At 41.4% G+C, this 15,503-nt stretch overlaps 1 protein-coding gene across 2 annotated transcripts in view; it reads right to left on the bottom strand.

Annotated features, from left to right (window-relative positions):
* Positions 1–15,503, bottom strand: part of ntrk2a (neurotrophic tyrosine kinase, receptor, type 2a) — an 83,246-nt gene that overhangs the window by 51,507 nt on the left and 16,236 nt on the right. For both annotated transcript variants that reach the window (XM_030060997.1, XM_030060996.1), the window contains exons 6-13: positions 14,819–14,955; positions 13,082–13,214; positions 12,679–12,750; positions 12,106–12,333; positions 11,399–11,425; positions 10,997–11,008; positions 10,583–10,620; positions 9,042–9,141 (exon numbers count right to left, since the gene is read on the bottom strand). In XM_030060997.1, coding sequence (XP_029916857.1) covers positions 9,042–9,141; positions 10,583–10,620; positions 10,997–11,008; positions 11,399–11,425; positions 12,106–12,333; positions 12,679–12,750; positions 13,082–13,214; positions 14,819–14,955 — 747 coding nt within the window. The remainder of the gene's footprint in view (positions 1–9,041; positions 9,142–10,582; positions 10,621–10,996; positions 11,009–11,398; positions 11,426–12,105; positions 12,334–12,678; positions 12,751–13,081; positions 13,215–14,818; positions 14,956–15,503) is intronic.

Below are 15,503 nucleotides of genomic sequence, written 5' to 3' on the forward strand. Positions count from 1 at the left end.
AAGCACAACATCAGCCCAAGATATAAATCTGGAAAAGCACTAATAATAATCCTTTATAAAGCATAAGGTGTACTAAAGAACAGCTGCAGCCAGGCGGGTGCACAGACAGTGTGTTGAGGCAATATTGTCACTTTGGAGGAGCATTTTCCATTTTGAGAACACCTCATACAATTACTGCCCTGAGGATCTGCCACAGGCATCAGGTCTTTTTTGCTACCCTAGTTATCAACACTAAAAAAAAAAAAAAAAAGAAGAAGAAGAAGAAGAAAAGTTGCAAAAATATAATCTGGGATACAAAACGAAATAAAACCATACACAGACATCTATTTTTCTTTGTTTGGAGATTTGCTTGTGCTTTGTAGTTTAAACTTTTGACTTAATTTTAAAATAAAAGTAAGAAAGTGATGCTGATGATGACAGGGTTATGACAAAATGTGAAAAAAAAAAACTGTCCTTTTGCCAGGGAGCACAAACTTCTACATGAAACTTGGCTTTACTACCAACCTTTATTACTGATGACTAGTGTTGCTAAGGGGTGGCAAGTTTCCGGTAAATTTCCTGGAAAGTTTCTGAGAGTTCCCGTGGGAATTTTCGCTCTGGAATATTGGAAATTTTCAGGAGATTTTTGCTGTCACTTTTTTTCCAATTTTTCCGAAAATTCCCCGGGAAAATTCGGCTCAGGAATTTTGGGAATTTTCGTTTTTTTTCTTGTCATCAATTTGAATGAGGTTTTAAAAAAGTTTCCATGGAAATTTGAGCTTGGGAATTTTGGAAATTTTCGTTTTTGTTGTTGTTACCTTAAGGTGAATGGGGCAAAAATAAATAAATAAATAAATAAATAAATAAATAAATAAATATAAATAAATACAAAAATAAATTCAACTGTCCACTATGATTCACATATGCAATCAATTTCGAGCACATCTGATCAACATCAATCAGTAGCCTATACTCCACTGGGCTACAGCACTTCCACTGAGACAGACGATCATCACATCAGCATCATGATTCAATTTCCTGCATTTCTATGCATTTTAATGGGTAGTTTGAACCACTTCATATGCACACCTTAACAATAGTACTGCACACAGTCCTATGCCTGAATTAATAGCCTACACCTCTTACTAACGCTGTATAACTGCTGGTTGTTGCATTACTATCCTACAACAGAACAGACATAGGATTATTATAAAGAGAAAATTCGTTGCACACGGGTGATACCATTAATATCTTAATGTAGGATATTTACATAAAACGCCCCAATGGATCAGGTTAATTTCATTTGAACAACAGATTTCCCGAGCATTTATATGGGCTACGCAAACTTCAGTCCAAATGATAAAAATTAATCCACGGACCACCAAAGTAACGTTTGACTGTTTAATTAAATCAACTTAAAATTACTCTGGCACGGTTGGAGGGGGTGTGCTCCAGTATGGTATGGGCGCTAATGCACGAGCACATGCACGATGTAAATCATGCCGTCCTCCTGCTTCCACAAAATTGTTTAATGCGCGCAGCGCGATTAACTGTGAATCACGGCATTGCACAATCAATAATGAACTGATAATTATAATCAACCAGATCCGGCAGACATGACCGGGTGGCCACACACACCATGCGGTGCTGGCCGGCACCGAGCAGGCACCACTCACCCAAAATTTCACAATGTTTCCAGCCAGGGGAGCTCATGTCACCACCAGGGGAGCTGTGCACCCCTTTGCTCCCCCTTATTTCGCACACTGGTTATGCCAATATTCACGACAGTTTGACTCAGCTCGGAAAAATTCCCAAAAATCCCTGGAAATTCATTATAATGTAACATGTTTGCATGCATATCTGCTTATAACAAACCAAAATGCTTATTATGTATACATATTTATGACCAGGTGAATGCAGTGAATATAAATTCCGGAAAATTCCCCCAAAATTCCCATTTATTCCCGTTAAATCCCATTAATTTCCGAAAATTCCAATGGAAATTTTCCAACTTTGAAAATTCCGGGAACTTTGCAACACTACTGATGACACAGCAATACACTGCAGACACCAGCACAGTATGGATTTTTTGCTTTGTTTATTTACTCAGTGTTACTGGCTGGATGTTGCTTATTGATCAGTTCACCCCCTTGTTATTAACTGTTTGTAACGTTTTTGAGCCTTGAATTTAAGATCAGTGTTTTCCCCATGGCTTTGTTATAGGCTGACCTGGATAAAACTAAAGCACCCGCTAAATGTCTGACATCTCACTGATTACTTCTGTCAGTGCACACAATCCGAAGTAACTATCCTTTGTGTTATTTAATTTTTTTAATGCATATTTTCGCTTTGCCATTGTCTTTATAATGCGGGTAAGCGTGCTGTTTTGCTTGAGCCGCTGCCTCGTTCGTAGCCTTGGCTTCAATAGATCATCTTTCAAGTGCATATAACTTGACAAGTGCATAATGCTGTTACGTGGCAGCACTGCACTGCAATTCAAGCATCAGCGTTTTCATGGCTTCAGCCATTCAAACGGCTGAGAGCTTTAGGCCCTTTTACCTCAAACAACTCGTTGCTGTTGCTATGGAAACACTTCCTACAATTTAGTCAAAAAGCATTAAAATAAGGAGAAAAAAAAAGGGGGAGGAGGAAAGCAGCTTTTTTTCTTTGCTTCATGGGCAACACTCAAACTTCCCGACCCCTTGACCTTTAAAAGTGGGCTCCTTGTCTGTAATTGGGTAAGGAGAGGTGAGGGACGCCATTGTAGACTATTGTTAAGGCATTCCACTAACGCACACACACACACACACACACACACACACACACAAGAAAGCAGTAAACTGACTGTAGGCATTAGAGCATTGTCCTGCGATCAGTTCGCTCAGAGTACGTCCTCCGCGAATGGCTCCAACCACAATACCTGCACAGGATTAACTCACAGACGTTCAGAGCTAAATTAAGGATCACAGATTTTTTAAATTTTTTTTTATTTTCAGCCTCCTCTCTTTATGGCTCCACTCATTCAGTTTTTGCTTCCTGTACCAAAGTTTTGTTAGTCAGAAACATCAGTAGCTGGAAGCAGAGAGAGAGGAAGAGCAGGAGGAGGAGGAGGAGGAGGAGAAGGAGGAGGAGGGCGCACTGAGCATGCTCAGTAGTGCACTCTGGGCTCAGAATGGAGCTCTGCTGACCTTGAGGGTGTCATATCGATCGATCAGCACTGAGCTGTATGTGCATGAGAGAGAGAGGGAGAGAGAGAGAGAGAGAGAGAGAGAGGTGGAGGCGTGTGACTCTCTAGCAAACAAGGAGAAAACTGATACCTGCACTAATGATGAATCATTGATAAGTATACAGGAGAGGACTTTCTCCCTTCCTCCTGCCTCTTTCTGTCTATCTCTGTCTCTCTGCCTTTTGCCATGTCTTTTCTTCTTTGCCTCTCTCTCTCTCTCTCTCGCTCTCTTATCTTTCACACTCTCTCCCTCTGCGTATCCGTGGTGTCTTCCTCTCCTGTCTTTCTGTGCCTCTCTGTCATGCGCTCTCACTCTCTCTTTTGCTCACTCTCGCTCTTGTCTGTCAAATGTCAATTTTTTGTATTCACTCTCTCTTCCTCTCTCCCTCCCCACTTCACATTTACTGTTTCGCTTTCAATCACTCGCTTTTTTCTATCTTGACATTTCTGTCTAGTTCCCCCATCAAAACTCCGACGTGTATTGAAGCTTCCCTCCCGACAGGTGCTTTGAGGACACGCGCATATACAGATACACACACATCATCATGTTGCTATCGTTATGGGGACATTCAGCACATTCGGCATTCGTTCCCTAACAGGTGACCGCGACCTCGACCCTAAACACAACTTCAAACCCTAAATGAGTCTTGAGGAAAGTGGTCTAACCTTGCGAGAAATGTCTAAAACTCAAACTGCAAACACACACATGCACACGCACACGCACTGTTTTCCTTACAGACCACATAGACCGGCAGGACATAGTGCAGGGAAGGATCATTCACAACCAAGATGAGACCGAACCCTAACTCAAGGCGATATCAGTTTGGGAGAGAAACACAATTTTATTTGAAGGGCGAGGTGGATGAGAGAGGATTTTCAAAGATTTGTGAAGATTTTTTGTGGTTGGAATTTGAATTTACACCTACTAGTACAGGATGACGTCACTATTTAAGGTACTAGTCAGTATAAGGTATAAGTCAGTGTGAGGACATTTCATGGGGATTTTAGTTTACGGTTATAGCCTAAATCCTAACCCTAAACCAATCCTAATCCTAAACGAATAGGGAAAAATGCAGCCTAAAACATATTGAAGTGCACTTTGCAAAATTTCTGAGGGTTAATTTAAGTCAGGACCTAACCTGACTGAAAAAGCATGGCATAAACACGTAATTTACCAGTGAGTCGGCCCAGTGATGAGAACCATGTGGAGTAAACCGTCAAATTAAGGGCTTACTCTTTGTCAGTGGAGTCCTCACTTAAATCCACCCGCAGCAATTAGGGCTTGACATTGAAACCTGACAGCCGACGCTTCTGTTTTAGACTATTGACCCTCCACACACACACACACACACACACACACACATACAAACATTAAATACCATAGCTGTACTAAGAATAACTCCTAGTGATGAAAATGGAGTCACTTTTTTCTAGTTGGTTAGCTGAAAAACAACAAAAATGCAACATCAAACAACAAAAAACACCACCAGAAACACCAGAAAGTGTTAAAGGTGCGAGGGTTCATTCAAGTGAAGATCACAGATTCAACAGTACATGGAATAAGCAGGTACTTTATGGGTGAATTGGGCCGGTGATGAAAACTAGACTCCATTAAATTAAGTGCTAATTCCACATTTTTGTCAGTTAAGGCCTGTACTTAAATCAGCCCCTCCATTTTGCATAGTGCACCTTTTAAACTGGATTTTTCTTTCAATCTCAGATTTGATCTAACCTCAATCCCAACTAAAATGGAGGAGCGCCTTCCTTTAATATCCCTAGAAGCATGCACACACACACACACGCACACACACACACACACACACAGGCATAAGCACGCTCTGTCACTGTCAAGAAGCAGCGGGGAGATGGTGAGAAGAGGTAACCTGTACCAACTGTAGCCCATGTGTTATTGATGAGAGCAGAGCAGAATAATACAGCCAATATGAATAATGTACGTCGTCTACAGCTTTTTACTCGACTATCAGAGAGAGACGGAGAGAGAGTCAGCCAGAGTCAGCGAGGCGAGGTTGTGTATTTGCCATGCGTGTTAGAAGCTGACCAGGCCTGATCAGCACCGTACAAGGCCCGGCACGCCCTCCTCACACCACCCACATAACAACACAGAGTGTGTGTGCCGCACAGTCTGTGTGTGTATGAGCTAGAGCTTGTCGATACTTTGATATTACATCGATATTGTGATAGGACACTAGATATACTCAGGGATTTTGGCTATTGTAATATCACGGTACAGCATAAGTGTTGTCTTTTCCTGGTTTAAAAGGCTGCAAAACAATTAATAAGTCTTTTTTTTTAACTTCATAGAACCTGCTTGGTCATCATATCCACATTACTAAAGACTGTTAATCTAAAATATCTTGTGTGTAAATATATTATGAATTCATCCCAACAATATTCTCACAATACTCATACCAAAGTATTATCAGTAAATGATATTGTTGCATTAGATTTTGTCCGTATTGCACAGCCCTGGTGTACGCACACGTGTTTAGTCAGGTGAGTTATTTGTGTTTTAGACAACCTTGTTGCCATGACAAAACTTTTGCTTGTGTTAGATCACTTGTCCTTATTTGACTCTTACTTGGAAAATCTTGAAGCCTGCCTACATGCAAGGGTGTGCATCAGAGAGAGAGAGAGCGAGAGAGAGAGAGAGAGAGAGAGAGATACAGGGAGAATCTGCGATAGCACCAGAAAAACACAAACCGTGGAAGAGCGACATGGAGGCAGACAGAGATGACAGGGGTGACAGAGAAAGAGAGAGACCGTCTGCAAAGCGTACAGTTGTTTTTGCTAGACTTTGGGCATCCCGGCGCCTCGGAGTGTGTGCCGTGTTTACAATGTCACGGGCTTGCAACCACCTCAAGTGCCGTATTCTCATCCCTCTCCCACCTCTTCTGTCTTCTTCAAATACATTAAGGTCATAAAAATAAAAACAAACTTTTTAAGTTAACCATTTTAAGTTAGTAACAATGTGGTTACACAAAGAGCCTCTCCTTTCTTGATATTTAGTATTTCTTGCTCCATTTCCATAAAATGTTCAACTTAATTGCTCGCAAATAATAAACAACATCATCATCGTCTGACTGTTGCTATGGGCAACCATTTTGGTTGCTAGCTACAAGGCTGTGTTGAGTTTTGCAAAAATGGACAGAATCAATCTACGTATTCAAAATTACAGTTGCATTGCACTGCTGTTTCCCATGTGCCGTCACTTTTTCTGTCTTTGCTCATACGAGACAAATTAAAGTCTTGATCTCTTCATCTGTTCTGTATCTGATGATGTTGCCGCCATTCACCATGGCAACCAGCTTTGGTCAGAGTTCGCAGAATGACCGATCATGTGAATAAATTTGTGCACTTGTCCTGTTTTTATTCAGCAAATGTGTTTGCATGACAGAGGATCACATTTCTCTTCAACAAATAAAAAGTTTATTCACCTCAAATGAGCGTATGAACTTTTAGTCACATTTTGGGGAGTTTATTTTTCAGTGTTGTTTTACGTGTCACATCAAAATGCGCGTAGAAAAGGTTTGATGGACACGGTTTCTGTTTCTTTAATTTTATCTTGCTGAAATGAAGTTCGTGAGTGCAGCCGAGGAAATGTGGGGAGGTGATAAACAAGGTAAGTGGCAGTCCTGTTGCGGCGGATTAGTCATAGGTCTCCAACTCTCCTTCTGACTGTGTTGTGACTATATAATAACGCCTCTCACACACTCTCACACACTCTCACACACCAGTGTCAACATGCTGCAGGCCACATGCATCAAGAGAACAGAGAGCGGGACTGTGGAGGGACAGAACAATGAAGACTCAAGGTGAACAATCATTAAGGGTAATGCTGTAATGCGATCCAATCTCCTACACACAAACCAACACACGCACACACACGCACACACGCATACACACATGTTAAAACGCTTAAGTATTCAAGAGAACACAGGTGACACAGACACACACAGACACACACACACAGGTGCTGAGATGCATGAAAGGGATGAACACTCATGGTGCAGCTGCATCCACCTCTCATGGCGAAAGAGGAATCTCACACACACACACACACATAAACACACAATCACACACACACACATACACACACTAGCTGTGCCATCTGTCTTGCACCCTGCGTCTCTGGAGGGCCATAAATCAATCACTCACTGCCAAAATACCACATTTCAACGGCTTGACTCAGAATCACGCACACGTATGTACACACACGCGCACACACACACACACACACACACACACACACAAAGCACCCACAGACCGGTCAACACAGACTTAGTCTGTCTATTTCTTTCTTTCATTTGCATTCACTTGTTGGTTCGGTAATTTGAATGTCAAATGTAAAGCTTAACTGCACAAAGTACAGCAGGTTCAAGCAGACTGAAGTTATTTATTCCTGTTCCTCCTGCATCTTTAAACAGATTGGACGAGTGGCCTTAAATTTAGTGGCTCAGAGTGTTGAATTACTGGATTGTTATTATTATGAATACATTATACTTTTTTCTTTTTCATGAACTGAAGTGAACTTAACTGAAGTGAAGTATTTTGATTCTGGTTTTGCATCGCTCAAACAAATCAACTTGAATCAATATCACAAAAAAATGATCGATTGAGATGATGACACACAAAGAAAAGAGAATAAAATATAAACATCTGTCTGCTCGCTCCAGTAGACTCTAGCTGTGCCAGCCAACAACACAAGCGTAAACACGTCATATTTATAAGAGAAAGAATCCCGAAAATACTCTGCAGCGTTTTCCAGAGGATGGCGTTAGTTCACAACGAGAGGGAAAATATCAGTCAAGCATCAAAATGAGCATTAAAATGTTAAGCCACATAATAGCCTACAACACAGGCAAATCAGTTCAAGTCAATATGATAAATACTGAAGGAGAAAATAGATTAGTTACAGATGTAGCAATTGCAGAAGCCACACTTTATTCCAAAAGCCCAAGAGGGACTGTTTGGAAAAATTGTGCGGTAATAAGTCAGGATAAATCTCTCTCTCTCTCTTTCTCTCTCTCTCTCTCTCTCTCTCTCTCTCTGTGTGTGTGTGTGTGTGTGTGTGTGTGTGTGTGTGTGTGGAGTCTCAACAATGGCTACCACTGTAGTATCACATCAATATGACAAAGAGCACTCGAGATGAGTTTAGGGTTTAGTCCACATGCATGTTATTCACCAGCAGCACCCAGCAGCTGTCTCCACCTCAGCGGGATGGCTTCATGGACACATGGAAGCTAAACAACAGTGTGTGTGTCTGTGCATGTGTTGTATGAGGTAACAAAAACAGTGACAAAACAATCAAAATTTTCCTTGACACAGATGTAGAAGGTGTGAAAGCCGTGCTGGGGCCAGTCGTGCTGTTTTTATTTACAGTCACAGCAGCAGAACAAAACGAAAGCAGGAGGCAAATGGAGGCAGCATTAGCGCTGCTCCCATGTCAGCTCTCGGAGTTACATTCTCATCTGTCCTGGATGCCAACTAAACACCTCAAATTAATCAACTGAGAGGGACCAGGGGAAATAACTATTCCAAGATTTTTTTTAAAATGTGCTTCATGTATTTTCACAAGTGTAAGACCATTGCTGAATTCTGATTGATTTCATTGTCCCAGGCCTCCACAAGGGAAGCCTGGGAAAATGAAGCCATGTAAAACAGCTTTTGGCTAGCAATATTCAGATGTGAGTGTCCATGAAACCACCCATGATACACTTTGACTTTCCACACAAATCTCTCTGGTAGCCACACACAGCTGTCATCTGTCACCCAGAGGATGACAGCCATCTCTTCAGCCAACAGTCAGGAGTCTTACCTTTGATGCCAAACTTGGAGTTTCCTCCAAACTTGAGAATAACCAGCATGAGAAGGAAACCAGTGAAGGCGACAGCGGCAATGCCCACCACCACGTACACCTGCACAATGACATTAGTGGCATTACCCATCAGCCTCACTGGCAGCACACACACACACATATGGAGCTGTCACATGACACAACAGAAAGCAGGCTGCGCAGTGTGTTTATAACCTTGTCTAACACCACTTTTACACTAACTTAACATCAATTTCCATCCAGGACTTGAGGAAAGAGTAAACAGGTTAACTTGGCTTTAAATACTGCATCAGTCCTGGGTAATTATCAGAGGTGCAAATGGTCACCCCTCATTAGCAACCAGTAAATTAAAGGTTAATTTATCCTTCTGCATTGAAGTGGTGCCACAGCTATGCCATAGTGTCTTACTCTATAGCTCTGCATAGCAGCGTCTATGTGCACGCTCAGCCGATGTCTGAGACTTTATTAATAACACGCTAATGAAGCGTGTTAATTCACTCTTGGACACACTGACTGTGTCCAGTGTGATGTTTTTTGGGATATTTCTCACCATGAATTTGGTGTCATCTTGCTGTCTGAATTTGGGCACGAGTTGGCAACAATGAGGTAGCGCAAAGTGGTCTAGCAGACCAATCACAGACCTTGTGGTCGTGTGTCTGGAGAGGTGCACGTAAGATACAGCAGCAGCCTTTGTGGGCTACAGGAGGAGCCACAAAAACCTACAGCATAACTGCAGCAGCATTTTGACCTTACGGCGAGACAATCTACACAAACTCTACATTTTGAGTAGGTAATCCTAACCCCTGTTGGGCAGAGGCACATCACACTGATGTGATTACTTGTTTAAGTAATGAATGGTGCAACCAATTACAAGTTCACATTTTTCATTGCAGTTCCCAGTAATGTCTCTGTTACTAAAATAATTATTGCACCACACCAGCTATATGTTTTAGCTCCTTTAATTCTTTTCTAATCCTTTGTTTTGGACAGGTTACATAGAGTACTTTTTTTTATCAGGGGATAATAGAAAGTAATGTAACTTGTAATGTAACATATAATTGTTCCTGTTGAGTAATTGATAATAAGTAATCTCAATACGTAATCTCAATTTAGTAGAGTAATAGAGTAATAGTATTACTAAAAGTGTACTAAATAGTAATAGTAATGTAGTACACTTCCTGAATAACTTGTCCAACACTGATCCCCACCTCAGCGTAACTTTCACCTGTATCATATAATAAATTACCATTAAATCACCATGTGTCAGGTTCAACGTGTAAAGCTGACATGCTTGGTGTAAAAGTGGTACAGGAGAGGCAGATTTCCTAAAGCAGTGCTGCACCTTTTCCTGTGCCAAGCTAATTCAAACATTTTCCAGTGCAAATACACAATCCAGAGCGCAAATAACTGAGAAAACAGGTGCATGAAACAGTCAAACAGTTAAAAAAAAAAAAAAAAAAATCAGAAGCGCCAATGCTGAAGAGAGAAACAGAGATGGAGGAAAGCAGGCAGACATGACTCACAGCGACTCTGTCCTCAGGTGGGTCCAGAGGGGGGCCATCTGTTGATACAGCAGAGAGAGAGATGGAGTGAGAGAAATGGAAATAAATACAGAAAAAAGACAACACCGGGAGATGGGGCTTTCTCAAGAAGTGATTTGCAGGCAAATGAAGGACAACGGCATTACTCTGTTCAGTTCTGACATGTGGGCTTGTTCATTTCCAGACTGCACATAAATATATATAAAGAATGATGACATCAGTTTAAAATGAATCACTTGTGTGTTTTTAGTTTAAGTTGAACTGGTGCATAAACTATCTGACTGTACAAATTACCAGGAACAAAGTATTTTAAGTCTTTTCCACTTGATCTGTGACTAAGATGTGAGTGACTGGGAGTGAATGGTTAAAAAAAAAAAAAAAAAAGCATGACATTACCTGTGGTTGGGTCTGAAGGAGGGAGGAGGAACAGCAGGAGAGAAAGAGAGAGAGAGAGAGAGAGAGAGAGAGAGAGAGAGAGAGAGAGAGAGAGAGAGAGAGAGAGAGCAAATAGACAAATTAACTTCAAACATTCACAAAACCTTGAGTTTTACTTCTGAATGAACACTCCTCTGTTGGTATGCAGCGCATTCTGAAATTTAATTTGCAGATGTGATGCTGAGGAGGATCAGGTCGCGAGGTGAAACAGAGGAAAAAAAAAAAGATTAATGTAAGTATACTCAAAACTCTGAAGTTCAATTCTAACTTGTTAATTACATTTTCAGTGCTCCTGCGCCTGATTTAACTAAGAATTTTAACATTTGCTAGACATTTGCTGTTATGAATATTTATTTTACTCACCGTAATACACGGGATCTGTCTCAGTTCCTGCAACAACAAAGAGATTAAACTTGACAAAATGTGCCTTTTAACAAAGTATATCAAATACATGCATATGCATGGCCTATGTGTATATGTCTTTGTTTTTGTTTTTGTTTCTCTTTTTTTGGCTCTCTCTTTCTCTCATTCTCTCAACACATACACACACACACACACACACACACACACACACACACACACATGCATACATCTCTGATTTTCTGGTTCATCATGATCTTCATTTGAACCATATGATATGAGTTCTGAAAATCCAGAGATACTTTTGTTTTTTTTTAATATATGCCTTTGTTCCAGTGGATGTGTAAAGATTTTTGCTAAATGCTGTTTGTATCCTGGATCCGACTCTGCAGATGTTGTTGCACCATCAGGCCTAAAGGCAGATGTCTTAATGCATTTTGCATGTATAAATCATGATGATAAAGAAGAATTGGACAAAAGCAAAGCTGAACTGAAACTGGTGCTGAATCAAATGAGGACCTTGTGAATTGGATTACAGTTCAGTAATAACACTTCAACAATAACATGTTCAAGTTGTTAAGACCATTTTGAGGAACTGATGTCCTTAATCTTCAAAACTGTAACCTGTGCCGTATATCAGAGGGAATGCATGTTATTTTTGCCTCTCTTAAGTGTGTAAACATCAAAGAACTTGCACTTTGGCTTCTCACCTCCCCAGGGGTCGATCATGAAGTGAGCCATGACGGCCTTGCGGTCTTGTCCATACTCGTTGGTGGCCAGCAGCGTGTACAGGCCGTTGTTCAGGTGTGTGGGGCTGTCGAGCTGCAGGCAGCCGTGATACTCTCTCTCCGTGACGTCATGGATCATGGTCATGATGTAATCGCCCTCCAACACCACCTCGCCGTTCAGCAGCCACTGTAGCTGCGGCTCCGGGTTACCTGGGATTGTTATGGAGAAATTATTCACAATCAAATATCAAAAATATATCTCAGATCCTGGAAATACTTTGCATCTTCATTTTAATGTATTCTTTTCTTATTTTTGAAACAAGCCAAACCACTGAAACTTATCTACACAGGCAAGAATGTATGAGCTCTAAATCAATTGTCATATCAAGTCTTGATTTATTAGTTGAGTATTTGGCTGGAGCCTTGATAAAAAGTCAAGCATAATACAGTAATTTCATCTGAATTTAATCAAGGGTTTCCAAACTGAATTAGACTAACAAAAGGCTATGGCGGACATGATCCAGTTTCAGCAGAGCAAAGCTGACATCCTCTCACCTGACACGCTGAAGGGGATGCACCAGTGGTGGTCTGGGATGGCATCGCTCAGCTTAGTGATGTTGGGAGGAACTGAGAAAAGAATAGAGGTGGTGGAGGAACAATGAAAAAAACACAGCAAGGCACAAGAAGACGAGACAGAAAGCGTAGGGAGGCGGAAAACAATTTAGACGTGAGATACTAGTGAAGCGTTCAAAAGAGGAGAGAAACAATTGTCCTCTCCGGCTTTTAATCTCGTGTTTTAAAGACCGTGGTACGCTGACAGCAATTTGAGATATTTATCCACATTGATTCAGGCCCATTTGCCTTCTTCATTCCTGCTGGAAGCAATATGCATGCAAACTACACTGTTGCAAATTGCTGCCTGTGAATCTCCTCGTCTGCAAACTGGGGGTAAACTTACAAAGGATATCCAGCAGCAGGGAGGACTCCTTCTCTCCCACGACGTTCTCAGCAGAGCAGGTGATCTTGCTGTTGTGGTCGAGCGACGACACGTTGGACAGACGCAGCAGTGACATCTGGCCTGACGTCTGGATCTGGATGAATAAACACACCCTGCTTTGTTCATTGCAAACTCCATACTCATTCAAACAAAAGTTTTAAGTGCGCAGTGTATTTTGTGCAAGAACGAAAACGAAATGCTCGAAAATGTCAACTAGGATTTTGAATGTATTTGGATTGCTGAATTTTGTGTGTCTTGTTTTGAGCCTGAATGGAACAGTTTTGAAAGCAGCATGTGTTTTTTTTTTTTTTTTTTTTTTTTTTTTTTTTTTTTACTTGTTCACTAGCTATTTTTCAAATTTGAAGCTGGTGGGCGGCAGGAGATGTCTGGACCTAAGTCCCATGATGCCACTGTCAGCAGCATTTCAGGTTAGTAGATACCAGTGCAGTATCCTACTAACAGCCAAAACAGTGCTGTGATGCTTGCTTATACTGTTTGGGGCTCAATATGTAGTGAAGTGCTGGGACACAGGCCTCATGTTTCTTGCAGGACAGTTTATGGGGTAGAAAGAGGAGAAACTGCTGCCTATCTTGTCATCACAAAACAGCTGAGCATAGGGCTTACTTGCCAAAAAAAAAAAAAAAAACCTTTACAAAATCGTTTTCAGTGTTGAAGTGATGAGACTACCATGACAAAAAGCTCAGCATTAATCTCTCCAGGTAAGCACGCTGCTGGGACAGGATTTGCCCTTTAAATCTGATCAGACAAACTAGTGGCTGAAAAATGTTTGAGATACGTGACAGAGCACAAGAACCGCTGGATTCAGTTTATCTTACAAAGTGATGTCACCACATTGGAGGCAGTCAAAGTGTCAGGCAAGATAAATCAGCAGCACCTCAGGTAGCTCCACTGTTTTGACAGTCTGTGAATATTTTGCCCAGGTCTGAATCATAATGAAATGTATGGCGATAGTTCAGGCTTACAGGATTACCACCAGCACACTGTAACACACTGATGTGCACACTATCAGCACTGATTTCCAGATCCAATTTGATACCAATTTCAATTCAGATAGACTCCCTATCAGCTATGTCAAGGATATTTCAGTTATAGTACCAGTTTTGCAGCTTACACACGTCTCTGCTTTTGTCCAACTCCTCTTTACTATCATGAATTTTAAATACAAAATGCATTAAGATTTCTGCCTCTTGAAAGGAAAAACAAGGGAGAGCTCCCATGATTGTCCTGTTCATTTGTTCAAAACATGTAATTTGGTCAACTGAGTTTCTGCAGACTAGTAGTTCTGCAGATGACATCTGCAGCATGGGACGCACCCTACAAATAACAATTAGCAAAAATTTCACATCCACTGAGAAAAAGGCTTGAATAAAAGTTCTGTCTTAGGACTTGAAGAATCAATATCAGCAATTAATCAAAATAAGTGTAACACTTTTCTTTTTACAAGCACTTAGTTTGAACTGATGTTAATGTAACAAAAAATGATCATTCAGAAGATGGCAATAATTTAGTAAATATATGTTTATTGGGAATTATTTTGTAAATCTATGTGTGCGTGCCTGGATGACTGAATATAGAATGTGTGTGTCAGTGTGAGCATGGGTGCATGTGTGTATGTGTGTGTGTGTGTGTGTGTGAAAGAGAGAGAGAGAGAGAAAGAGAGAGAGAGAGAGGGCTAACCTCATAGTAGGTGACCAGCGGGCTCATGTTCCAAATGAGTCCAGGTGAGGGCACCCCCGAGGTGTTACAGGTCAGCACCACATCTGCCCCCTCCCTCACCGTCACTTTGGATGGGCTCAGCGTTGCCATGGGAACCGCTACACACAGCCAGGAGGCGGGAAGAAAGGGAGGAGGGGGTAGAGTGATAGGGAAGAGAGGAGAGAGAGAGAGAGAGCAAAGGCAATCAGGAAGGAGGGAGAGCAGAGGGAGGGAAGGAAACAGGCTTAGGATTCACGGTCAAATCTTGTCGTTTTAGTTGAAACTCAGGGCACGTAATGACCTGAACAATATGAGTGGAAGAGAAGGCGAAGAAACTCACACACACACACCACCACACACTGGTGAAGAATACACACAAAGAAAAAACTCTATTTCAATCTCGCTATTTCCCCTCTCTCTCTCTCTCTCTCTCCCTCTCTCTCTCTCTCTCTCTCTCTCTCTCTCAACCCAATCACACAGTCAGACAAAGACACAGAGTTCAAACACACTGATGGTTACACTGATTACTAGTGCATGTCTTCAGTAGCCCAAGTACTAAATTGATTGGACACAGTCTGAAGCCTCTGTCAAAGCAAAGACACTGGCAACTCTGTGTGTGTGTGTGTGTGTGTGTGTGTGTGTGTGTGTGTGTGTACAGTGATGACCA

Source organism: Myripristis murdjan, chromosome 9 (assembly GCF_902150065.1).
Source record: "Myripristis murdjan chromosome 9, fMyrMur1.1, whole genome shotgun sequence".
NCBI classification, from domain to species: domain Eukaryota; kingdom Metazoa; phylum Chordata; class Actinopteri; order Holocentriformes; family Holocentridae; genus Myripristis; species Myripristis murdjan.